At 40.9% G+C, this 26853-nt stretch overlaps 2 protein-coding genes and 1 long non-coding RNA gene across 3 annotated transcripts; 2 read left to right on the top strand and 1 right to left on the bottom strand.

The window, feature by feature from the left end:
* Nucleotides 1-3305: 3305 nt before the first annotated feature.
* Nucleotides 3306-8738, top strand: LOC117331318 (protein rolling stone-like). Its single transcript, XM_033889986.1, has 3 exons — nucleotides 3306-3479; nucleotides 5156-6123; nucleotides 8243-8738. Exons 1-2 carry the CDS (start codon nucleotides 3387-3389, stop codon nucleotides 5993-5995), a joined length of 933 nt encoding a protein of 310 aa, XP_033745877.1. The 5' UTR covers nucleotides 3306-3386; the 3' UTR covers nucleotides 5996-6123; nucleotides 8243-8738.
* Nucleotides 6410-7568, bottom strand: LOC117331319. Its single transcript, XR_004533463.1, has 2 exons — nucleotides 7528-7568; nucleotides 6410-6982 (listed from the first exon to the last, which is right to left on the bottom strand). It is a non-coding gene; the product is annotated as an uncharacterized LOC117331319 (long non-coding RNA).
* A 3609-nt stretch (nucleotides 8739-12347) lies between the features above and the next one.
* Nucleotides 12348-26632, top strand: LOC117331317 (protein rolling stone-like). The gene is made up of 2 exons (XM_033889985.1): nucleotides 12348-12647; nucleotides 24327-26632. Exons 1-2 carry the CDS (start codon nucleotides 12555-12557, stop codon nucleotides 25203-25205), a joined length of 972 nt encoding a protein of 323 aa, XP_033745876.1. The 5' UTR covers nucleotides 12348-12554; the 3' UTR covers nucleotides 25206-26632.
* Nucleotides 26633-26853: the final 221 nt, after the last annotated feature.

Raw genomic sequence — 26853 nt, 5'->3', positions numbered from 1 at the left:
TGCTTGCTTCACTTATCTGAGGAGCAAACGTATGGTTATCATGGACATCGTTTCTCGTCCTCCCCATTTGATCATGTTGGTGCTGAAATGTAATCCATGACTCATGTTGCAATATGAAGATTTACAATTTTTCCCTTGCTGGCGCGTACCCCGTCGCTATGGAGCAGCCATATTGTTTTCACTGACTCCGACATACTCTCAAGTTCCCCGAAAAAAAAAAACTTTTTCAGATATTCTTCCAAAAGCTCACATAAGCAGACTTTAATACTATATTTGTTAAAAGACTATAATTCTAATGTAAAAGCTGTACTGATTTTACATTTGCTCGGCCCATCAATAAAACATACTCTCTAAGTTAAAGTTGATACAAATTTCAAAATGACCCATTTGCTCTATGTGAATTATTTTGCTAGAGTTGTTTCCCTTTGATTGCGATCGGATGGCAAAGATATTGTCGAGGACTGCGTTATAAAATATCTTTATCAGATTATTACATGTTATTCGTTTTTTTTCTCGGATAAATTACATCGTAATTTCATCGGCAATATATTGATTTTCCTATACACATTCACTGGCACTTTTTAGTCATTGGCCTAAATCCATAAAAGGTGAATGAAATATTTGTTAATAAACGATTTGATCATAAGTTTTCAAACACGTGTCAACTGCTAGAAGAAGAAGAATTGCAAGAGAAATTTTCAAGAATGTAAAACAAAAAGTGTCGTCAGGACACGAGGGATGGTTATTATCGGACTTTCTTGAAAACTATTCTCCGTCGAGAAGACTCTCCAAACCTTCAACACTGACCCTACCGATTTCGCACACCTCCACCCCCTTTAACTTAGTTTAAACTGAATTATATTACTATAAATTGCAATAGTACTTACATTATACAAAGCATGAAAAGATTCAGAAACAAGTACTAAATACTTATGTAAATCCGTCTCCTTTTGTTTATAGAATGAATACACACATCCCATATGTAACGAATCTAATGAAACCTGACATACTTTGCTAAACATTATTTATTTTACAACTACCGCGAAACATATTACGGTACATATCTACTTATATTAAGGCCTAATATGTATATCCTGCATGTCCCATTCGTCTGGCGTCGATTATTCGGACTAAATATAGACCTAGTCTATATTAAAAAATTTTTTTTAAAAAAATCTAGTTCTCATGAGAGTTGTGTTACTGTATTACGGTTATACAGGACATGTTCGTTTTGATGTCCATCAAAATTTATTACGTCTGGAATCAGTGTAAAATATGTGTCCAAAAAGTTATTGTATCAAGTAACATAAAAATTATTTGACTTTGAGAATAAAAGCTTGAGCGAATTCTAAAAACGATCTTGAGTTGAAGTACGATCACCAAAATATGGCAAGCCGTTATGGAAAAAAGAGGTACGTATTGATACGTATCGTTACTTAGTGTAGTTTACTGATTCAGACTCCCCAGGGATCCTCTACATCCGACTCGTTTGACTTTAAGACTTTGCTGTGACTTCCGGTATCATTCACTTTGGCTTAAAAGTCTTTATACATTATTTCCTGTCCTTCCATATATTTATCTTAAACGTGTTTGTACTGTCTGCGCACACTACTTTCTCTGGTAGACTGTTCCACAAATTTACAACACGTACGGATTGTTAAAGAATTTTTCCTTAGATCTGAATCTGACCTCTCCTGGAATTTTTTTTAGTGTTTCTTCTAGTTGAAATCCTTTCACATTTTTCGTCCCAAAATGTTAATTTTGGACATGCAGAATTGTCATATCTATTTGTTGTCATTTTGTACAGTTCGATCATGTCACCCCGAATTCTACGGTAGCTTAGCGTAGGTAGTTTTAGTATTTTTAGTCGTTCTGTGTAGGTTGGGTGAGCCATCCCGGGAAGTTGTTTCGTTGCTCTTCTTTGTACACACTCGATTTGTTCCACATGTTTGATTTTGTAGGGTGCCAAGACTAAACTAGAGTAGTCAAGGTGCGTTCTCACTAGTGACTTGTATAACGGAATAAATGTTTCTGATCCTAAATGTTTAAAAATTCTTCTGATAATGGCGAACATGAAGTTTGCCGTTTTTACTTTTTCAGCTACATGTTTATCAAATTTTAACTCATTATCGACTATGACTCCTATATCCTTTTCCTCATTGGCCATTTCCAGTGTTTGATTTCCTAGTATGTATCTAATTTGGTTCCCATGAGTGTCTTTTCCAATGTGCATGTGCTTACATTTTTGTGGGTGGAATTTTAGCAGCCATGTCTTGCTTCAATCCTCTAAGATTTGAAGATCTTGTTGTGGTATTGTTTTGTCACTGTCCGTTTTTATGATTTTGAAGATTTTCGGTGTCATCGGCGAATAGGAAAACGCTTGATTGGACTAGGTCCTAAGTGCGGCAGATCATTGATAAAGATAACGAACAGCAGCGGCCCAATTGCTGACCCCTGAGGGATTCCTGATGTCACCTCTCCCCATTCCGAAGATTCCTACCCGATAAGAAATTTTCTATCCACAACAGCATTTCCTCTCCTATTCCAAAAGATCTGAGTTTGCTTATTAACCTCTTGTGAGGTACGGTATCAAATGCCTTTTGATAATCCAGGTACACACAGTCAATTTCTCCTTCTTTGTCCAAAGCCTCTGTCCATTCATCCAATACTATTAATGTTCAACAATTGATATTAAAAATATCAATATTCATTTATTAATAGTTATTTAATCATTATTCAAAATTATTAATTGATATTAATAGTTATTTATATAGAGTTCACTCCGTTTTTTGTGTTATAGCTTTATGGCGTAAATATCTATTCTTTAATATTAAAAAATCATTAATGCCTTTTTATAAGTTTATGTTATAAGTACCACCTTGCGTTTCAAATAACATATTGACGTGGATCGATACCCGTATCATAGAGGCATAAATTCCTACATTCACCAATATCCTGTTTTGAAAATTCAATTTTAAAAACAGGGATATATGATACGATACACTTGTAAAAATAGATATGTACCTGGTCTAGTAAACCATACGGCTACCTTGATTTATAGTTATAGTGGGTGCTAGGCGAAGAGATGATGAAAACAAAATAAGAGAAAAGGTAAAACGTGTCTGTACAATTTATCTGTACAATCACTTAAACGATATATAAAGAGAACGCATTATCACATGCTTTGTCACGGGTTGTTCTCATGTGATTCGATATACGAGGTCAAATTCTGGGGCGTGTTGGTGTATTCCGTTTCATACGTTAATTGTTATTCCGAATTTTGTATGCACCGTGTTGATCGCTGTCAGTTCCGCTGAGCACACGAGTAGACAAGGGTAGACATCTACAGTGTTAGAGAGTGTCTGTTACACAACTGGTCCAAGACAATGGCTGTATGTTGCGCTCACATCCGCAACGAATTCAGATCGAAGAAGCTCTGGTTAAGTGATGTACACCCCGCCAGATTCTCAATGTTTCAGGTAGGCCTAATATAATATAAATACAACACTGTTCACGACACTTTGAAGAAAGACTGACAAGCTTACTGTACAGTAACAGTAACGTTACTTGTTAGCAGCCGAGTCGAGTCACAAGGGCTTGATACGTGCATATGCCTCTTAGTATGTATTAGCCCCAGATCACGTATTGTCAATAAGTGACCAGGGGACGGACCCTGAGGCTGGGTTAAATATTTCAATCTGAGGGACTTGTCAAGCCCTACTTTACTTCAACTAGGCTATACGGTACTAGGCCTAGTTAAAAAGCTCTGGCCTGGGTATTTTTTGTTGATCTGACATCAACTGACGCTCCTCATACATTGTTGGACAACTGAAGCACCTGTTAGTAGGGTTTAGGTAGACAGGTACATGTAAATCACAAATGTACAGATATATTAAAGTTTACCTTAGTTAGAATGACTCCAGTCTTTTAGAAATGCCCTGAAGACTTTTATGTATGGGTGTTTGTGCATTTTTTCAAAAAGAAATTGTGAACTTTCATTTCTTTGTACTGTATTTAAACAATCTGTTTGATGTAAATATAAGGATTGTACCTCATTTTGACAGTATAGTATGCCCGCGCAGTTGGCAACGAACATATTATGTTATGGGTAAGATATCTTCAACTACGGGCATACTACTGTATATATGCTGTCTAAATGAGGTAAAATCCTTAAGTAATATATAAGATATAGAAGACGAAGTAATATATGTTGACAAAGTAATATTTATGATTATAAGACAAAGGAATATATATTATTTGATATATAAGACAAAGGAAAAATATTATTTGATATATAAGACAAAGGAATATATTATTTGATATATAAGACAAAGTAATATATATGATATAAAGACAAAGTAATATATATGATATACAAGACAAACTATATTATATAGCTTGTTATCTAATCCTTTTCGTTAGTACTAGTACTTTACAGTAATATTTTCCATGTTTTACTACTTATATTATCATTATTGTGTGAACAATGAAATATTTTGAAATAAAAGATAATAAATGTGATTTTGTATCTCTTGGTAAAACCTTGAAATTTGGTCAACAGTAACAGTAACTAGGCCGACAGTCATTTAACCTTGTAACAAGGCCCACAGTCGTTTAACCTTGTAACTAGGCCAACAGTCATTTAACCTTGTAACTAGGCGGACGGCCATTTAACCTTGTAACTAGGTCGACAGTCATTTAACCTTGTAACTAGGGTGACGGTCATTTAACTTTGTAACTAGGCTGATGGTCATATGGCCTTGTAACTAGGTGACGGTCATTTAACCTTGTAACTAGGCCGACAGCTGTCATTCAACCTTGTAACTAGGCCGACGGCCATTTAACCTTGTAACTAGGGTGCACGTGATGGTCATTAACTTTGTAACTAGGCCGATGGTCATATGACCTTGTAACTAGGTGACGGTCATTAAACCTTGTAATTAGGCAGACAGTCCTTTTTTAGTGTTCTAGAACTGAATTTGATTGAAGTGGATACTGAGAATGTACGTTGTAAAGAGTTATATTTTAGAAAGGAAACATCGTGTTTAAAAGGGAGGCAATCCATATAGCATACTTTTACAAGACTTCAGCAAGAAACAAAGAACCTTTCATTACCTTATAACTAGTAATTGTTTTCTCTTTTGTTAAATTGTAGTGGCGCCTGCCTCCGATTGTCTACCTCCTCTATCGACTGCTCATTGCTGTGTATGCAGACACCTGGCTGATATACACTGCGGTGGAGTACGGGTCAGTAGTAACTGGGAGTGGTGTTTATTCCTGGCCGGTATATCTAACTAACTGGACATACACTATGCTGTGTCTCTACCTCACTCTACATGCTCTGACCTCTCTCATCTTCCTGTGCACCAGACCCACCGTACTTTGGAGGAGACTATCAGTTAGGGAACACAGGGCTTTATTTAAGGAGCTGGATGTATATCCAAGTCTGTGGGGTGATGCCTATGAGCAGATACCCAGTCATGATGACGAGGACAGGGAGTTATCATATGGAGAAACGTCCACAAGAACCAACCTCATGCCTGCCTACTTTAAGCTGGTATGGATCCTATTCAATATTGCGTCTTCATGCTCAATAATGGTCACTCTTGTATTTTTTATTTTTCTATGGCCACAAATGGACACAAACAACGAGCCTATAGACTTAGACAATCTGCAGCTACATGGAATTAACTCTGTGATAGTGTTTGTGGAGTGTCTGCTGACAGCCGCGCCTGTACACTTACTACACTATGTGTATCCCCTTATATATGGTATAGTATACATAATCTTTACAGCCATCTTCTATGGTGCTGGGAACAAGGATCCAATCTACCCTAATGTTTTGGACTGGAACTCAGACAAAGTAGGACAGACAATGATAATGGTGGTAGTAGTGGGTTTTGTGATACTACCGCTACTACAGCTATTTTTTTTCATCATCTATAAAGTGAAGATGTGGTTGTTTAGCTGGGTGTCATCTGTAGAGACATCTTAGAGTTAGTATAGAGCTTGTGATAATGTACGAGTCCTCAGAAGTGTCAGTATATAGTACAATTTTGTTATCAGGGATCAATATGTTTTGGGTGACCGATAGCTATTTCTGTCCTAGGCCTATACATATATATACATCAGGGATCACCACAATTTCAAAATGATGGGTGGAGGAAAATTTTTTGACAATTTTTTCTGAACATGTACTTTTGTGGATGTCATGCAGCCTCGCGGTGCGACGTTTCGAGAAACATCATCAATTATGACATTAAGAATAGAGATTTAATTATGTTGTTTGATTTAGTTCTAAATAAATATGCATTTTAATCATTTGCTCACTCTATGCCATATATATCGTGTAAATTAAAACAAAATAACACCTTATACCATTACTTTAAAAAACTACAAACATACATTCCTCATTTAAACAATCATCAATTTATTTTCACAAAACCATTTCAATCTCAATTCCAACTCGCTGTTCTTTAATATAACATTGAATAAAACAAACTCAAATAACATCTTTTACTGTTAAAAATATGATAAACATTCACACGAAGATCATATTGCATTGTCAAGTATTATAAGTTAAAACATTTCAATTATTAATTTCATAAATTGCACTATAATATTATCAGTGAACATATTAATAGCAACTATTATATCTATGATACAGCATCTACAAATCAAACTCAATGGCAACTTTTACTGGACATAATATAAGAATATATAAAGTATTTAAAGCAATGCACAAGCCACAATATAATTTCAATTAAGATATCAATTCAACACAGTCACTATAATTTTCTCCTGAAAATAGTCTTCACTATATATGAACAATTGAAGCCAAACACAATTTGTCTCTCCAAATGACATGAACATTCTGCTGTTGCACAGTCCCTTCTAGAATGAAGCAGCTTTCTTGTAGGGAACTTTCTGGGTAAACACCATCATCAGAGAGTTCAAGATCCTCTGAGAGAGCCTGTTCCTGCTGGTGGTAATAAATAAATAAATAAAGAGATAAATAGATAAATAAATAAATATTTTTGAAAAGCTTAATGAATCTTATTGTGGTCATTACCATATTATAATTATGAACTTCTTATTCCTACAAATTTGTAATAAGCAAAACAATTAAAACCATCAATAAATCTTTGGAAAAAAAAACCCCAAAAAACAAATTAATTATATTTTAACAAATATAATCAAATTAGTACATATTCATTACAAATGTACATGTTATTTTTTAATTACATTGTATATACTTGAGGTGCTAATTAACTTATCTTTATTTAATAATAATTAAAGAAAATCAAAAACCTAGATAACACTTATCAAATAATAAATAGAGAGATACATTAGGAGAGATTCTGAGATTATTTATATTATTGGACGTTTCGAGATCGTTTTTGGAAGGGAGATCACTCTAATAGTACTTTCTAAAAATAGCACGTGACAAGAAAACCAATGCACGAAATATTCATTAGATTATTATCATTATCTAGCAAATCAAATATAGGCTAATTGTAAGCTTACCTTGGTCATCTTCATACACAATTAATCCATGTGCATTTCTGTAGCCGTGGCTTGCGCGATATATCAGATTTCAGTCTGTTGGCTGCAGGTTTTCTAGATCGGTTGTCGCGATCGCATGTCGTTCACATGGTGTTCCAAAAAAGGAGCTGATACTCCTCTCTTCATGGTGACATTGCCATAAAGTTTTCAAAAATGTATCCATGCTTCTCAAACATCGGCTTAGGTATTGATATTATCAGTTTGATTATCCCAGCTGAATATTAATTCTTGTGAAAAAAAAATCTTATCGGACCGTCGGTTTTTCCGATGTAGACGATGGTAACATTTACTCTGATGTCCCGATCGACTGAAACCATACAATCACATCTGTTCCCATGGTCAGAACAGTACACCTACTATTAATTAATTATCACCATCGATATAGGTGTGATCAAGAGATCAGTCAACCGTATCAAAACATAACGGTGAGGCACCTTACCGAGATCGCAATTCGTCAATTAGGCCTAGTTCACCTGTAAAAACAGGGACCATAGGTAATGAGTATCGGACGCTATAGAAACGGGCCAGTTTTCTGCTTGAAATCGATACAAAATAGGGGTGTTAGGTAACAATTACATGCGTGGCGGATCGAGTGAATTTGGTTGTGTAAGCGTGGCGGGTACCCAGCTAAGGGTGGCGGGCCGCCACGTTAAAACAGGCAATGGTGATCACTGATACATGTACATGAAACCATTTTCTCTCCAAACACTTGATTCAACAAGATACTAATTTTCAGAGATATATATAAACTACAATGAGGTTTCATATTTCCCCATGATTGTACCTTAACAAACTGAATACAAATTTCAGCATGCTATAGAGAAGCCATCAGGAGAATAGTAGTAAAAGATAACATGGTTATTTATGTACATTAGTGAAAAGAAATGGATGAAAAAGACACACATTTATGTGGTACATATCTATTTTATATGTGTGTTTGATCCTGCAAATTTTCAGAAAAAAAGTTATTTCAGATTACTGGAATTGTTAAAAGCTAAATGGTCAACTGAATGTTTTTGATATGTATGCCATTGTGTTTGTATTGTTATTGTGTTGTGAAGTGTCTGGAGTATGGATGTGATAGTGCTTTCTATAATTTAATCAATTTGTATACTTATTATACACAGATACGCTAGCTGTATCTTTTTGCAGAATAAACATATTTTATACTACATATTTTATATATTTTTATCAAATAAATCCATTCCTTGCATAATTATAATTAAGTCGGTTATAATAAAGCATCTTTGTATTCCAAATCAAACTTTGAAAATCATTTTATCCTTTAATCATTGTGATGAAGCAAGATTTGTGATAATCTCATGATCAGACTAAATGATTAATTTGCATTGAAATAGATTGCATGCATATTTGTACCTAGTCATATTGCATATCGTATTTGTACAAGTACTTACATATTTAGTGTTCAGAGTTTATTCTGTAACGTACTTATACAACCTAGTAAGTGCACTTTTCCTTGCAAGCACAGCCTGGGAATATAGACTTAAAACATTTTTTGCAACCCTGATTTCATTTGAAAATATATATCTCCCTAAAAATAATTACCCTGGTATATCAAGCACAATGCTTTTGTGTTTTTAACGTTTTGTATTATGTCTATTGATAATTATATAATGAAGTTCGACATATATTTACATCACCAACTTTTATCATATTTTTTTTGTGTATTTAGAGAAATCCACTGTTTATAGTGGTTTGTTGTTTGAACTAATACACAGAGAGTATATATACTGGTAATGCTCTATTTAAGATAATCCTACCTAGTAATACCACAGACGTCTACTTATGGCTGGTATTAATAGAACAAATCAACAAGATGTAACACTCAAAGATCAGATGATGCATCTTAAAATCACTGTCACACAACAAAAGAATAACATGCATTTATATTTAAGGATTCTATAAACTAGGTACGTTACTGAAGTTTGTGTGCATTTGATATTATAGTCCGATCGAACTTAAATTTAAAGTGAATCGAAGCTCACCCCCCACCACCGACTTCTTGAGTGTTACACCTTGTTGATATAGTTAAGAAATAATTAACGATGATTCGTGTATTATTGCAGGATATACAACGAGGACGAGGATATTTTGCAATTTAATTAATAACGAAGGCCGCAGGCCTGAGTTATTAATTAAAATTGCAAAATATCCGAGTCCGAGTTGTATATCCTGCAACAATACACGAGTCAAAGTTGATTATTTCTATTCTACCATGTACTGTTTAGTTCTAAGAGATCGACCTCTTTCTAATAGAAAAACAGCAAAGAAACCCCGAGAAAACCTTGTGATTTATTTCTTGAGTATTGCATTATTTGTTGATGAAATATACAGGCAATACAGTACTACGATCAAGAGCATCTATTATATGGCATTGATTTTGAAAATTAAAAAAAAGGATAAAAAAAAATAAATAAAAAAAATGGGTCCTCCGTAGGATTCGAACTCGCGTCGTGATAAAAATTTATTGAAAGACTAACCCATTAGCCCACTCGGCTATAGTAACCTTTTGGAAAACGGGTGAATATTAGATATATAAAATTGTTACAGCCGTGACTCCCGACAGTGTATTATTGGCACGAGAGTGGGTTATTGGAAAATAATACATGGTTTTAAACCAATCAAAACTGGCGTTGTATAGGAAACATGGTAGAATAGGGGCTAATATTATGTTTCCATAGATACTAACCAGAAGCAGACACCTGTGATAATATATATATAGTTGACCGAGTCTAAACTGTGATCCTAACAAGATAACTGGTAAATTACTGTTTAATTCTCATATGTCTCTTATTTAATGTTCTTTTTGAAGTAACTATAAATGTTTAAATAATTTATTTAATGTTCAAATTTAAAGGTCTTTATAGCTGTTCAAAATCTTTAAGATCAAATTTTAATTGTCAGTATCTCATAAAATTAACAAAAAAAATTGGTAATGTTTTGGACTTGCCTGAAAATACTCTACAATTTGCAAAAGTGACTGCTCTTCACCAATTCTTTTAACCTAACAAAATGATTTGAGCATAACTAGTGGAAGTACTGCCACAAACCAAGGTGTTATATACGGTATATGTACACAGTCTAAAAGTAAAATAATATCAAAAAACAACATACGGTACTTGCTAAGTTGGTACAAGTTGGAAATTTAAGGATAAGTTTCTTGGAGGATATTTTCAACATTCAGCTGATGTCTCTCCTTATCAGCTGTGAAGTTATGATATTCTCCACAACAAGTTCACACAGGCAACGAAATAGGTTCCAATTCTCACTCCTTGAAATGAAATAATTTTTGTTGGAACAATTAACTGAACAGCTATTGATAAGCTTATTGTGGATCATGGGTTTATTGTTAGATAGATATGGTACATTTTGCATTTTATGTATTATCTTATTTAACAATATATATTTACTTTGATTTAGTAAAATAGTCATATGATATCCAAATATTACCAATGTTATAACATTAATTCTCTTGATAAATTTTAGATATTTTTATGCCAAAGTTACATGTTATGTTTTATTGTGCAATGGCTATTGTATTTATATGTTACAATAATAAAAAGTGCTATCCTGAAAGAATTTTGAGCATGTATGTTTTTTGTTTATTTCTTATGAATATATTTTGTTCACTCCAAGAACCTTGGAAGTTTTCAAAATATTGGTTATTCTGTACAAGTTTCCTAAATGTTACTTGAAATGATGTAGTGTAAAATGTATGTTGAAAGAAGTATCTTCACTTATATTATTGAACTCAACAAGATGGTGTATATAGAGAGAGAACATGATGACTTGAACAGAGTATATATATATATATATATAGGATGTCATCGGACGCTTCAATTGATCAGAGCCTTTAATACCTTGTCATCTTTCAATTTATGGTTGTTTTCAAGATGGAGGAAACACTTAGCATATAAGCACTCAGAAACATATACTTATGAACTTCTAGTAATGTGTGATTGTTCTGGGATGAAGGCGATCAAAATGTAGACCCCATCACCATCTTGATTGTCTGATGTCTTCAGTGTATTTGTGAGGTACATTATATTATCATCAAGGTCATTGGCCATGGGTTCAAAGGTCAATATTTTGTTTCTTTTTACTGATGAACATAAATATCGTGTTTGAATAGCATGAAGCAAAGTAAGTTGGAATCAAACAAGCAGTCAACTGACTAAAGGTCATAATCTGTGTCAAAAGAGGTCAAAGGTTAAGGCACAATTTTGTATATTTTCAATGATGAAATTTCTATATAATGCAGCAAAGTTGATCGCAATTGGAATTAAACAAGGAGTCAACTGACCAAAGGTCAAGATCAAATTTTAGTGTCTTTTTAATTGATGAGCATTTTGCAGCTAATTATTAAGTTGGTCACAATGAAATTAGCCAAATAACCAGAGGTAATGTATTTTCACCGATAAAATTTTGTAGGTTATGATAACATGAAGCAATGTTGGTCAGAATTAAACAAGGAGTCAATTGACCAAAGGTCAAGATCATGGTCAAATCTGATGTATTTTCACTGACGATTTTTTTGTTTTGAAATGACATGAAGCAAATTAAAGTTGCATGGACACACAGACACGTGAGAAACTGTGTACATAGTAACATCCAGTTATAGATGACTTTGATGTGGCGATATGATTAATACTGAAACCAAATACACCCGACCTATATTGCTCGTTCTGTCCACAATGTACGCTCACAGAGCGGCTAATTATAGCTCGGATCTCGTGCGATCTGACTAATCGATGCGTTGTACAGACGACAACCGATCATGTTTCATTCCACTGCCACCAGGTTGAATGACAGCCATGCCCATTAAGCCGGCGACGTTTTTTAATTGTTCATGCAACAAGTCCATTGAACCTGAACCATCCTATGTGGAGTTGTGTACTTGATTTTTCCGTATGGCGATCGTTTGTAACCTTGAGTAACCCTGCCAACAGGAAGCGGGTGGTAAAGAGATGCCTTCCTGCTGCCAGCATCTGTGTCGAGAGTTCGAGCTGAGGAACCTTGGCTTCGGAGGAGTGCACCCGAACACATTCACGCGCTTCCACGTAAGTGACAGCGGCTTTAGTATTTGTTTATTGGTTCCTTTACTCTGTTGACTGCAGACGACTTGTTTTGGTTGTGTGTACAAACTGTACATATGTAGCGTTCAGGCCACACTGGGGCTATGCAGTGTCATGCATTGCAGTCGTGCATTGCATATATATATTCAATATGTATTTTAACATTCACTGGTCGATAAGAGCACAAAACCCTACCTTGTTTGTATATATAAAGTGTGGCTCTATGTTTAATGTAGTGTGACCCTGTTCAGTCGAACTGGGTGTAGGACCACATACAACGACATTTTATGATAAAAAATATTGAGGAAATATAAGAATGTGTTGACGGCCAAATCGTCCATGCTCCCATTAACACGAGTGTCGCATATCGTGAAAACGTACAACTGAAGGTGATTGAGGTTGTTTGGTTCACCTTGTAACAGTTTGTGTGAAGCATCATTGTACAAGTGCATGTTTCATTAGATCTACGAAAGTCGATTTGCTGCCCATGTCGCATTGCATTAACGATGCAATTGAATAGAGAGAGACGGGGGTAGGATAAACTGTGTAGGGAGAGAGAGACAGGGGTAGGATAAACTGTATGTAGGGAGAGAGAGACAGGGGTAGGATAAACTGTGTGTAGGGAGAGAGAGACAGGGGTAGGATAAACTGTGTGTAGGGAGAGAGAGACAGGGGTAGGATAAACTGTGTAGAGAGAGAGACAGGGGTAGGATAAACTGTAGGGAGAGAGAGACAGGGGTAGGATAAACTGTGTAGGGAGAGAGAGACAGGGGTAGGATATACTGTGTGTAGGGAGAGAGAGACAGGGGTAGGATAAACTGTATGTAGGGAGAGAGAGACAGGGGTAGGATAAACTGTGTAGGGAGAGAGAGACAGGGGTAGGATAGACTGTGTGTAGGGAGAGAGAGACAGGGGTAGGATAAACTGTGTGTAGGGAGAGAGACAGGGGTAGGATAAACTGTGTAGGGAGAGAGACAGGGGTAGGATAAACTGTGTAGGGAGAGAGAGACAGGGGTAGGATGAACTGTGTGTAGGGAGAGAGACAGGGGTAGGATAAACTGTGTAGGGAGAGAGACAGGGGTAGGATAAACTGTGTGTAGGGAGAGAGACAGGGGTAGGATAAACTGTGTAGGGAGAGAGAGACAGGGGTAGGATAAACTGTGTAGAGAGAGAGAGACAGGGGTAGGATAAACTGTGTGTAGGGAGAGAGACAGGGGTAGGATAAACTGTGTGTAGGGAGAGAGACAGGGGTAGGATAAACTGTGTAGGGAGAGAGAGACAGGTGTAGGATAGACTGTAGGGAGAGAGACAGGGGTAGGATAAACTGTGTGTAGGGAGAGAGACAGGGGTAGGATAAACTGTGTAGGGAGAGAGAGACAGGGGTAGGATAAACTGTGTAGGGAGAGAGAGACAGGGGTAGGATAAACTGTGTAGGGAGAGAGAGACAGGGGTAGGATAAACTGTGTAGGGAGAGAGAGACAGGGGTAGGATAAACTGTGTGTAAGGGAGAGAGACAGGGGTAGGATAAACTGTGTGTAGGGAGAGAGAGACAGGGGTAGGATAAACTGTGTAGGGAGAGAGACAGGGGTAGGATAAACTGTGTGTAGGGAGAGAGAGACAGGGGTAGGATAAACTGTGTAGGGAGAGAGACAGGGGTAGGATAAACTGTGTGTAAGGGAGAGAGACAGGGGTAGGATAAACTGTGTGTAGGAGAGAGAGACAGGGGTAGGATAAACTGTGTGTAGGGAGAGAGACGGGGTAGGATAAACTGTGTGTAGGGAGAGAGAGACAGGGGTAGGATAAACTGTGTAGGGAGAGAGAGACAGGGGTAGGATAAACTGTGTAGGGAGAGAGAGAGGGTAGGATAACTGTGTGTAGGGAGAGAGAGACAGGGGTAGGATAAACTGTGTAGGGAGAGAGACAGGGGTAGGATAAACTGTGTGTAGGGAGAGAGACAGGGGTAGGATAAACTGTGTAGGGAGAGAGACAGGGGTAGGATAAACTGTGTAGGGAGAGAGACAGGGGTAGGATAAACTGTGTAGGGAGAGAGACAGGGGTAGGATAAACTGTGTAGGGAGAGAGAGAGAGGGGTAGGATAAACTGTGTGTAGGGAGAGAGAGACAGGGGTAGGATAAACTGTGTGTAGGGAGAGAGAGAGGGGTAGGATAAACTGTGTAGAGAGAGAGACAGGGGTAGGATAAACTGTGTGTAGGGAGAGAGAGACAGGGGTAGGATAAACTGTGTGTAGAGAGAGAGACAGGGGTAGGATAAACTGTGTGTAGAGAGAGAGACAGGGGTAGGATAAACTGTGTGTAGGGAGAGAGACAGGGGTAGGATAAACTGTGTAGGGAGAGAGACAGGGGTAGGATAAACTGTGTGTAGGGGGAGAGAGACAGGGGTAGGATAAACTGTGTAGGGAGAGAGAGACAGGGGTAGGATAAACTGTGTAGGGAGAGAGAGACAGGGGTAGGATAAACTGTAGGGAGAGAGAGACAGGGGTAGGATAGACTGTGTAGGGAGAGAGAGACAGGGGTAGGATAAACTGTGTAGGGAGAGAGAGACAGGGGTAGGATAAACTGTAGGGAGAGAGAGACAGGGGTAGGATAAACTGTAGGGAGAGAGAGACAGGGGTAGGATAAACTGTGTGTAGGGAGAGAGAGAGGGGTAGGATAAACTGTGTGTAGGGAGAGAGACAGGGGTAGGATAAACTGTGTGTAGGGAGAGAGACGGGGGTAGAATAAACTGCGTGTAGGGAGAGAGACAGGGGTAGGATAAACTGTGTGTAGGGAGAGAGAGACAGGGGTAGGATAAACTGTGTGTAGGGAGAGAGAGACAGGGGTAGGATAAACTGTGTGTAGGGAGAGAGAGACAGGGGTAGGATAAACTGTGTGTAGGGAGAGAGAGACAGGGGTAGGATAAACTGTGTGTAGGGAGAGAGAGACAGGGGTAGGATAAACTGTGTGTAGGGAGAGAGAGACAGGGGTAGGATAAACTGTGTGTAGGGAGAGAGACGGGGGTAGAATAAACTGTGTGTAGGGAGAGAGACAGGGGTAGGATAAACTGTGTGTAGGGAGAGAGAGACAGGGGTAGGATAAACTGTGTAGAGAGAGAGACAGGGGTAGGATAAACTGTAGGGAGAGAGAGACAGGGGTAGGATAAACTGTGTAGGGAGAGAGAGACAGGGGTAGGATATACTGTGTGTAGGGAGAGAGAGACAGGGGTAGGATAAACTGTATGTAGAGAGAGAGACAGGGGTAGGATAAACTGTGTGTAGAGAGAGAGACAGGGGTAGGATAGACTGTGTGTAGGGAGAGAGAGACAGGGGTAGGATAAACTGTGTGTAGGGAGAGAGACAGGGGTAGGATAAACTGTGTGTAGGGAGAGAGAGACAGGGGTAGGATAAACTGTGTGTAGGGAGAGAGACAGGGGTAGGATAAACTGTGTAGGGAGAGAGACGGGGGTAGGATAAACTGTGTAGAGAGAGAGACAGGGGTAGGATAAACTGTGTGTAGAGAGAGAGACAGGGTAGGATAAACTGTGTGTAGGGAGAGAGACGGGGGTAGGATAAACTGTGTAGGGAGAGAGAGAGACAGGGGTAGGATAAACTGTGTGTAGGGAGAGAGACGGGGGTAGGATAAACTGTGTGTAGAGAGAGAGACGGGGGTAGGATAAACTGTGTAGGGAGAGAGAGACAGGGGTAGGATAAACTGTGTAGGGAGAGAGAGACGGGGTAGGATAAACTGTGTAGGGAGAGAGAGACAGGGGTAGGATAAACTGTGTAGGGAGAGAGAGAGACAGGGGTAGGATAAACTGTGTGTAGAGAGAGAGACGGGGGTAGGATAAACTGTGTAGGGAGAGAGAGAGACGGGGGTAGGATAAACTGTGTAGGGAGAGAGAGACAGGGGTAGGATAAACTGTGTGTAGGGAGAGAGACAGGGGTAGGATAAACTGTGTAGGGAGAGAGAGACAGGGGTAGGATAAACTGTGTAGGGAGAGAGACAGGGGTAGGATAAACTGTGTGTAGGGAGAGAGAGACAGGGGTAGGATAAACTGTGTGTAGGGAGAGAGAGACAGGGGTAGGATAAACTGTGTGTAGGGAGAGAGAGACAGGGGTAGGATAAACTGTGTATAGGGAGAGAGAGACAGGGGTAGGATAAACTGTGTAGGGAGAGAGAGACAGGGGTAGGATAAACTGTGTAGGGAGAGAGACAGGGGTAGGATAAACTGTGTAGGGAGAGAGAGACAGGGGTAGGATAAACTGTGTAGGGAGAGAGACAGGGGTAGGATAAACTGTGTGTAGGGAGAGAGACAGGGGTAGGATAAACTGTGTAGGGAGAGAGACGGGGGTAGGATAAACTGTGTAGGGAGAGAGAGACGGGGGTAGGATAAACTGTGTGTAGGGAGAGAGAGACAGGGGTAGGATAAACTGTGTGTAGGGAGAGAGAGACAGGGGTAGGATAAACTGTGTGTAGGGAGAGAGAGACAGGGGTAGGATAAACTGTGTAGGGAGAGAGAGACAGGGGTGGGATAAACTGTGTAGAGAGAGAGACAGGGGTAGGATAAACTGTGTGTGGGGAGAGAGAGACAGGGGTAGGATAAACTGTGTAGAGAGAGAGACAGGGGTAGGATAAACTGTGTGTAGGGAGAGAGAGACAGGGTAGGATAAACTGTGTGTAGGGAGAGAGACAGGGGTAGGATAAACTGTGTAGGGAGAGAGAGACAGGGGTAGGATAAACTGTGTGTAGGGAGAGACAGGGGTAGGATAAACTGTGTGTAGGAGAGAGAGACAGGGTAGGATAAACTGTGTGTAGGGGAGAGAGACAGGGGTAGGATAAACTGTGTGTAGGGAGAGAGACAGGGGTAGGATAAACTGTGTGTAGGGAGAGAGAGACAGGGGTAGGATAAACTGTGTGTAGGGAGAGAGACAGGGGTAGGATAAACTGTGTGTAGGGAGAGAGAGACAGGGGTAGGATAAACTGTGTGTAGGGAGAGAGACAGGGGTAGGATAAACTGTGTGTAGGGAGAGAGACAGGGGTAGGATAAACTGTGTAGGGAGAGAGACAGGGGTAGGATAAACTGTGTGTAGGGAGAGAGAGACAGGGGTAGGATAAACTGTGTGTAGGGAGAGAGACGGGGTAGGATAAACTGTGTGTAGGGAGAGAGACGGGGGTAGGATAAACTGTGTAGGGAGAGAGACAGGGGTAGGATAAACTGTGTAGGGAGAGAGACAGGGGTAGGATAAACTGTGTAGGGAGAGAGACAGGGGTAGGATAAACTGTGTGTAGGGAGAGAGACAGGGGTAGGATAAACTGTGTGTAGGGAGAGAGACGGGGGTAGGATAAACTGTGTGTAGGGAGAGAGACAGGGGTAGGATAAACTGTGTGTAGGGAGAGAGACAGGGGTAGGATAAACTGTGTGTAGAGAGAGAGACAGGGGTAGGATAAACTGTGTAGGGAGAGAGACAGGGGTAGGATAAACTGTGTAGGGAGAGAGACAGGGGTAGGATAAACTGTGTGTAGGGAGAGAGAGACAGGGGTAGGATAAACTGTGTAGGGAGAGAGAGACAGGGGTAGGATAAACTGTGTGTAGGGAGAGAGAGACAGGGGTAGGATAAACTGTGTAGAGAGAGAGACAGGGGTAGGATAAAATGTGTAGGGAGAGAGAGAGACAGGGGTAGGATAAACTGTGTAGAGAGAGACAGGGGTAGGATAAACTGTGTAGAGAGAGACAGGGGTAGGATAAACTGTGTAGGGAGAGAGAGACAGGGGTAGGATAAACTGTGTAGGGAGAGAGAGACAGGGGTAGGATAAACTGTGTAGGGAGAGAGAGACAGGGGTAGGATAAACTGTGTAGGGAGAGAGAGACAGGGGTAGGATAAACTGTGTGTAGGGAGAGAGAGACGGGGGTAGGATAAACTGTGTAGGGAGAGAGAGACGGGGGTAGGATAAACTGTGTAGGGAGAGAGAGACAGGGGTAGGATAAACTGTGTGTAGGGAGAGAGAGACAGGGGTAGGATAAACTGTGTGTAGGGAGAGAGACAGGGGTAGGATAAACTGTAGAGAGAGAGAGACAGGGGTAGGATAAACTGTGTGTAGGGAGAGAGACAGGGGTAGGATAAACTGTGTGTAGGGAGAGAGAGACAGGGGTAGGATAAACTGTGTGTAGGGAGAGAGACAGGGGTAGGATAAACTGTGTAGGGAGAGAGACGGGGGTAGGATAAACTGTGTAGAGAGAGAGACAGGGGTAGGATAAACTGTGTGTAGAGAGAGAGACAGGGGTAGGATAAACTGTGTGTAGGGAGAGAGACGGGGGTAGGATAAACTGTGTAGGGAGAGAGAGAGACAGGGGTAGGATAAAATGTGTGTAGGGAGAGAGACGGGGGTAGGATAAACTGTGTGTAGAGAGAGAGACGGGGGTAGGATAAACTGTGTAGGGAGAGAGAGACAGGGGTAGGATAAACTGTAGGGAGAGAGAGACGGGGGTAGGATAAACTGTGTAGGGAGAGAGAGACAGGGGTAGGATAAACTGTGTAGGGAGAGAGAGAGACAGGGGTAGGATAAACTGTGTGTAGAGAGAGAGACGGGGGTAGGATAAACTGTGTAGGGAGAGAGAGAGACGGGGGTAGGATAAACTGTGTAGGGAGAGAGAGACAGGGGTAGGATAAAACTGTGTGTAGGGAGAGAGACAGGGGTAGGATAAACTGTGTAGGGAGAGAGAGACAGGGGTAGGATAAACTGTGTAGGGAGAGAGACAGGGGTAGGATAAACTGTGTGTAGGGAGAGAGAGACAGGGGTAGGATAAACTGTGTGTAGGGAGAGAGAGACAGGGGTAGGATAAACTGTGTGTAGGGAGAGAGAGACAGGGGTAGGATAAACTGTGTATAGGGAGAGAGAGACAGGGGTAGGATAAACTGTGTAGGGAGAGAGAGACAGGGGTAGGATAAACTGTGTAGGGAGAGAGACAGGGGTAGGATAAACTGTGTAGGGAGAGAGAGACAGGGGTAGGATAAACTGTGTAGGGAGAGAGACAGGGGTAGGATAAACTGTGTGTAGGGAGAGAGACAGGGGTAGGATAAACTGTGTAGGGAGAGAGACGGGGGTAGGATAAACTGTGTAGGGAGAGAGAGACGGGGGTAGGATAAACTGTGTAGGGAGAGAGAGACAGGGGTAGGATAAACTGTGTGTAGGGAGAGAGAGACAGGGGTAGGATAAACTGTGTGTAGGGAGACAGAGACAGGGGTAGGATAAACTGTGTAGGGGAGAGAGACAGGGGTAGGATAAACTGTGTGTAGGGAGAGAGACAGGGGTAGGATAAACTGTGTGTAGGGAGAGAGAGACAGGGGTAGGATAAACTGTGTAGGGAGAGAGAGACAGGGGTAGGATAAACTGTGTGTAGGGAGAGAGACAGGGGTAGGATAAACTGTGTGTAGGGAGAGAGAGACAGGGGTAGGATAAACTGTGTGTAGGGAGAGAGACAGGGGTAGGATAAACTGTGTAGGGAGAGAGAGACAGGGGTAGGATAAACTGTGTGTAGGGAGAGAGAGACAGGGGTAGGATAAACTGTGTAGGAGAGAGAGACAGGGGTAGGATAAACTGTGTGTAGGGAGAGAGAGACAGGGGTAGGATAAACTGTGTGTAGGGAGAGAGAGACAGGGGTAGGATAAACTGTGTGTAGGGAGAGAGACAGGGGGTAGGATAAACTGTGTGTAGGGGAGAGAGACAGGGGTAGGATAAACTGTGTGTAGGGAGAGAGAGACAGGGGTAGGATAAACTGTGTAGGGAGAGAGACAGGGGTAGGATAAACTGTGTGTAGGGAGAGAGAGACAGGGGTAGGATAAACTGTGTAGGGAGAGAGAGACAGGGGTAGGGATAAACTGTGTGTAGGGAGAGACAGGGGTAGGATAAACTGTGTGTAGGGAGAGAGAGACAGGGGTAGGATAAACTGTGTGTAGGGAGAGAGACAGGGGTAGGATAAACTGTGTGTAGGGAGAGAGAGACAGGGGTAGGATAAACTGTGTGTAGGGAGAGACAGGGGTAGGATAAACTGTGTAGGGAGATAGAGACAGGGGTAGGATAAACTGTGTGTAGAGAGAGAGACAGGGGTAGGATAAACTGTGTAGGAGAGAGAGACAGGGGTAGGATAAACTGTGTGTAGGAGAGAGAGACAGGGGTAGGATAAACTGTGTAGGGAGAGAGACAGGGGTAGGATAAACTGTGTGTAGGGAGAGAGACAGGGGGTAGGATAAACTGTGTGTAGGGGAGAGAGAGACAGGGGTAGGATAAACTGTGTAGAGAGAGAGACAGGGGTAGGATAAACTGTGTGTAGGGAGAGAGAGACGGGGGTAGGATAAACTGTGTAGGGAGAGAGAGACAGGGGTAGGATAAACTGTGTGTAGGGAGAGAGAGACAGGGGTAGGATAAACTGTGTAGGGAGAGAGAGACAGGGGTAGGATAAACTGTGTATAGGGAGAGAGAGACGGGGGTAGGATAAACTGTGTAGGGAGAGAGAGACGGGGGTAGGATAAACTGTAGGGAGAGAGAGACAGGGGTAGGATAAACTGTGTGTAGGGAGAGAGAGACAGGGGTACGATAAACTGTGTGTAGGGAGAGAGACAGGGGTAGGATAAACTGTAGAGAGAGAGACAGGGGTAGGATAAACTGTGTGTAGAGCGAGAGACAGGGGTAGGATAAACTGTGTGTAGGGAGAGAGAGACGGGGGTAGGATAAACTTTGTGTAGGGAGAGAGAGACAGGGGTAGGATAAACTGTGTGTAGGGAGAGAGAGACAGGGGTAGGATAAACTGTGTAGGGAGAGAGAGACAGGGGTAGGATAAACTGTGTAGGGAGAGAGAGAGACAGGGGTAGGATAAACTGTGTAGGGAGAGAGAGACGGGGTAGGATAAACTGTGTAGGGAGAGAGACAGGGGTAGGATAAACTGTGTGTAGGGAGAGAGAGACGGGGGTAGGATAAACTGTGTAGGGAGAGAGACGGGGGTAGGATAAACTGTGTAGAGAGAGAGACAGGGGTAGGATAAACTGTGTGTAGAGAGAGAGACAGGGGTAGGATAAACTGTGTGTAGGGAGAGAGACGGGTAGGATAAACTGTGTAGGGAGAGAGAGAGACAGGGGTAGGATAAACTGTGTGTAGGGAGAGAGAGACAGGGGTAGGATAAACTGTGTAGGGAGAGAGACAGGGTAGGATAAACTGTTTGGGACTTTTCACGTATATGTATGTTTTTGAAAGGTTAGGTTCTTGCACAAAAGTTATATTACACGATTGTGTTATCTGTACGTATGGTCTGTTGGTGTACACGCGCGTGATTGATTAATTTGCTTGCACGTATATGATAGTTTTTTGCCTCTGTGTAAAGATTAATATTGCTTGCACTATAAATGTCCCTTCAAGAAGACTGACTAGATACCATAGTATCAGACTGACTAGATACCACAACATAAGACTGACTAGATACCACAGACGAAGACTGACTAAATACCACAGCAGAAGACTGACTAAATACCACAGCATCATACTGACTAGATACCACAGCATCAGACTGACTCGATACCACAGCATCATACTGACTAGATACCACAGTATAAGACTGACTATATACCACAGCATCAGACTGAATAGATACCACAGTATAAGACTGACTAGATACCACAGTATAAGACTGACTATATACCACAGCATCATACTGACTAGATACCACAGCATCAGACTGACTAGATACAATAGCATAGGACTGACTAGATACCACAGCAGAAGACTGACTAGATACCACAGCATCAGACTGACTAGATACCACAGCATAATACTGACTAGATACCACAGACGAAGACTGACTAAATACCACAGCATAGGACTGACTAGATACCACAGCGTAAGACTGACTAGATACCACAGCATAATACTGACTAGATACCACAGCATAATACTGACTAGATACCACAGACGAAGACTGACTAAATACCACAGCATCAGACTGACTAGATACCACAGCATCAGACTGACTAGATACCACAACATAAGACTGACTAGATACCACAACATAAGACTGACTAGATACCACAGACGAAGACTGACTAGATACCACAGACGAAGACTGACTAGATACCACAGCATAAGACTGACTATATACCACAGCATAAGACTGACTAGATACCACAGACGAAGACTGACTAGATACCACAGCATCAGACTAACTAGATACCACAGCATAGGACTGACTAGATACCACAGCATAAGACTGACTAGATACCACAGCATAAGACTGACTAGATACCACAACATCAGACTGACTAGATACAATAGCATCAGACTGACTAAATACCACAACATCAGACTGACTAGATACCACAACATAAGACTGACTAGATACCACAGCATAAGACTGACTAGATACCACAGCATAAGACTGACTAGATACCACAACATCAGACTGACTATATACCACAACATAGGACTGACTAGATACCACAGACGAAGACTGACTAGATACCACAGACGAAGACTGACTAGATACCACAGACGAAGACTGACTAGATACCACAGCATAAGACTGACTAGATACCACAACATCAGACTCACTATATACCACAGCATAAGACTGACTAGATACCACAGCATAAGACTGACTAGATACCACAGACGAAGACTGACTAGATACCACAGCATAAGACTGACTAGATACCACAGCAGAAGACTGACTAAATACCACAACATAGGACTGACTAGATACCACATCATAAGACTGACTAGATACCACAGCAGAAGACTGACTAAATACCACAACATCAGACTGACTAGATACCACAGCATCAGACTGACTAAATACCACAACATAAGACTGACTAGATACCACAGCATAGGACTGACTAAATACCACAGCATAAGACTGACTAGATACCACAGCATCAGACTGACTAGATACCACAGCATAAGACTCACTAGATACCACAGCATCATACTGACTAGATACCACAGACGAAGAAGGACTTGATACCACAGGCGAAGACTGACTACATACCACAGACGAAAACTGACTAGATACCACAGACGAAGACTGACTAGATACCACAGACGAAGACTGACTAGATACCACAGCATAAGACTGACTAGATATTACAGCATAAGACTGACTAGATACACGTACCACAGCAGACGGCTGACTAGATACCACAGCATAGGACTTACTAGATACCACAGCATAAGACTGACTAGATACCACAGCATAAGACTGACTAGATACCACAGACGAAGACTGACTAGATACCACAGACGAAGACTGACTAAATACCACAGACGAAGACTGACTAGATACCACAGCATAAGACTGACTAGATATTACAGCATAAGACTGACTAGATACACGTACCACAGCAGACGGCTGACTAGATACCACAGCATAGGACTTACTAGATACCACAGCATAAGACTGACTAGATACCACAGCATAAGACTGACTAGATACCACAGACGAAGACTGACTAGATACCACAGACGAAGACTGACTAAATACCACAGACGAAGACTGACTAGATACCACAGACGAAGACTGACTAGATACCACAGACGAAGACCCTAGCATATTTAGCCTGGATACTATTAACATTTGTTGGTTACTGTGTTTGCCTCTTATGAAGGTGTGATCACTGTGTTGTAGTTCCCATGGCCTCCCGTGTTGTACGTGGTGTACCGAGTGGTCCTCGCCCTGTATGCCTTGTTCTGGCTGCTGGCTACCGGAATGGAGTTCACGGCCATTACAGCCAAAAATGACCGGATCCACGCCTGGCCCGTGTACCTGTCTCACTGGGCCTACGTGGTACTCACTCTCTACTTGCTCTTGTACGCAGTGGCCGTGTCCTTCCACGTGTGTCGCCGACCTAAATTCTACTGGAGAGTTCCATCGAGTGATAGTGAAACGCACACCCCGCAAGAAACTTTTTCTGCAGAAATGATCAACTCGGATAAAGGTTGTTCCGAACTGAGGAATACAGAACATCCTCTTAGTTTTATCAGCCTTCATCTCCTAGACGGAAAACATTGCAGTGGTACTTTCAAAATCACGTGGGCCCTGTACGTTGTGGCCACTGACGCCGCGGCTTTAGTCATGCTGGTTTTCTTCGTATTCCTGTGGCCGAGGTTGAGTAAGGAGGAAGGTATTAGCAACATGAACCTTCAGACCCACGCCATCAATTTCGTTATAGTCGGCCTAGATCATGTGCTTGGTTCGATACCAGTACGACTGATGCATGTTGTGTACAGTGTGATTCTGGGTCTGTTGTACCTAACATTTACCCTGGTTCTCTACTGGACCGGTGACGTCAGACCCGTCTATCCATTCATCTTAGACTGGGCACACAATTGGCAGACGTCACTCGTGACGTCAGCATTATTGACGTTTTTAGGCGTGCCTCTCATACATACGTTTTTCTTTATCATGTTTAAGTTAAAGGAATGTATTAGTGACAGAGTGAAACATTACCTCGCCGAGAGAGAACGTCGTAAACGAGTCAGCAAAGAACCCGTTACAGTGTTGTAGTGTTACTTAAACAACCACGCATCGTATACTGTAGGGGCCGCGGTGGCCGAGTGGTTAAGGTGTCCCGACACTTTATCACTAGCCCTCCACTTCCGGGTTGCGAGTTCGAAACCTACGTACGTGGGGCAGTTGCCAGGTACTGACCGTAGGCCGGTGGTTTTTCTCCGGGTACTCCGGCTTTCCTCCATCTCTAAAACCTGGCACGTCCTTATATAAGCCTGGCTGTTAATAGGACGTTAATCAAAAACAAACAAACAAAGTACACTGTAACAAGTTACCGTGTAGAAGTGTCATTGAAACAACCACGCATGATATGCCGTGGCACGGGAAGGATGTCATAATTAAATATCTAGGCAAAATTATTTCTGCCTAGGCAAAAATCGAATATTGCTTAGGCAAAAATATTTCTGCCTAGGCAATATTCGATTTTTGCCTAGGCAAAAATAATTTTGTTTCGATTATTGCCTAGTAACAAGTTTCAGAGTGAAATCAGGATTTTTTCTCTTTTTGATTACCGGAAAAGTTATGTGGAACTGTTATATCGTGTTACGTGTTCCTTGCTTGAGTGAATCCATTTCAAGGAAGCGTTTAAGATGATTATTCACATACCTCATATCATATACGAATGTTAAACCAGGACTTCATTCATGTCCGATCGTTTAACCGGATATTCCAGTTATGTAATATTGTCTTGACGCAGTGCCTATTACCTGACCAGTAATAGAAATTTTGTGGTTTACACGTGCATTGTAGAAAATATATGAATTACACGTGCCTTAATAAACTGGACACGATTTATAATTTGTGTTTTAATTGCAGTTACTCCCCCTAGTTCACAGTCTCTAGAAAACCTTACATCCCAGTGAATTCTCGTAATTTAACTTTTCAAAATCACAAAACACTTTCGTGATGAAGCGTGGGCAACAAGACGTATTGATCAAACACAAGGAGGACAAGATGAAGAACAAATTTATCACCCGTTGTTGGGGATGAGACCGGTATATTATGAGTCGCCGAGAAAACTTCTAGAGCTAGTAACATGAAGAAATCGTTCATTTCTAATAGTTTAGTTTGCTGTATCACTTACTGTACAACAGACGTTCATTAAGTTAAAAAAAATAATGAACAGTGAACTGACAAACCTCTAGTTTGAAATGTTACATTTTTCTATTTATCTTTTAAAACGAAAAAAAAACCAAATCCTGCCGACATGCACATTAACGCCAGTTTGGGTTAATTATCAAGTATAGTTAACAAACCACTCGCATTGCTTCTGGGAAGTTCTACGGGGTATAGGTGATAGTGGACAGACTGACAGGTTCGTAATGAAGTTCTGCTCGAAGTTACACTTGTTACCGTGCTGACAAATCACAGACACTGTAACTAAATATTACCTCATCGAACCACAATAAATGATTTTACAAGTGCACTGTGTATTTATCTTATCTTAGACATTTCCTTCATTTACATTCATGTACACATCAGTTTGTAAACACGGCACATTTATGCGACTTTGTGCACGGGTAAGATAATGTTCCTGTGTAATATCTTAAATGTTTGTTGATATTTTTAACTCATTTACTCGCTATGCATGTTACCATAACATCAAGTAATTGAGGTAAAACGGGCTATAATATGGGTTTAAACG

This window comes from Pecten maximus, chromosome 7, assembly GCF_902652985.1.
Source record: "Pecten maximus chromosome 7, xPecMax1.1, whole genome shotgun sequence".
NCBI classification, from domain to species: domain Eukaryota; kingdom Metazoa; phylum Mollusca; class Bivalvia; order Pectinida; family Pectinidae; genus Pecten; species Pecten maximus.
The sequence above is the reverse complement of the archived record's forward strand: the minus strand, read 5'-3'. Positions and strand labels throughout refer to the sequence as shown.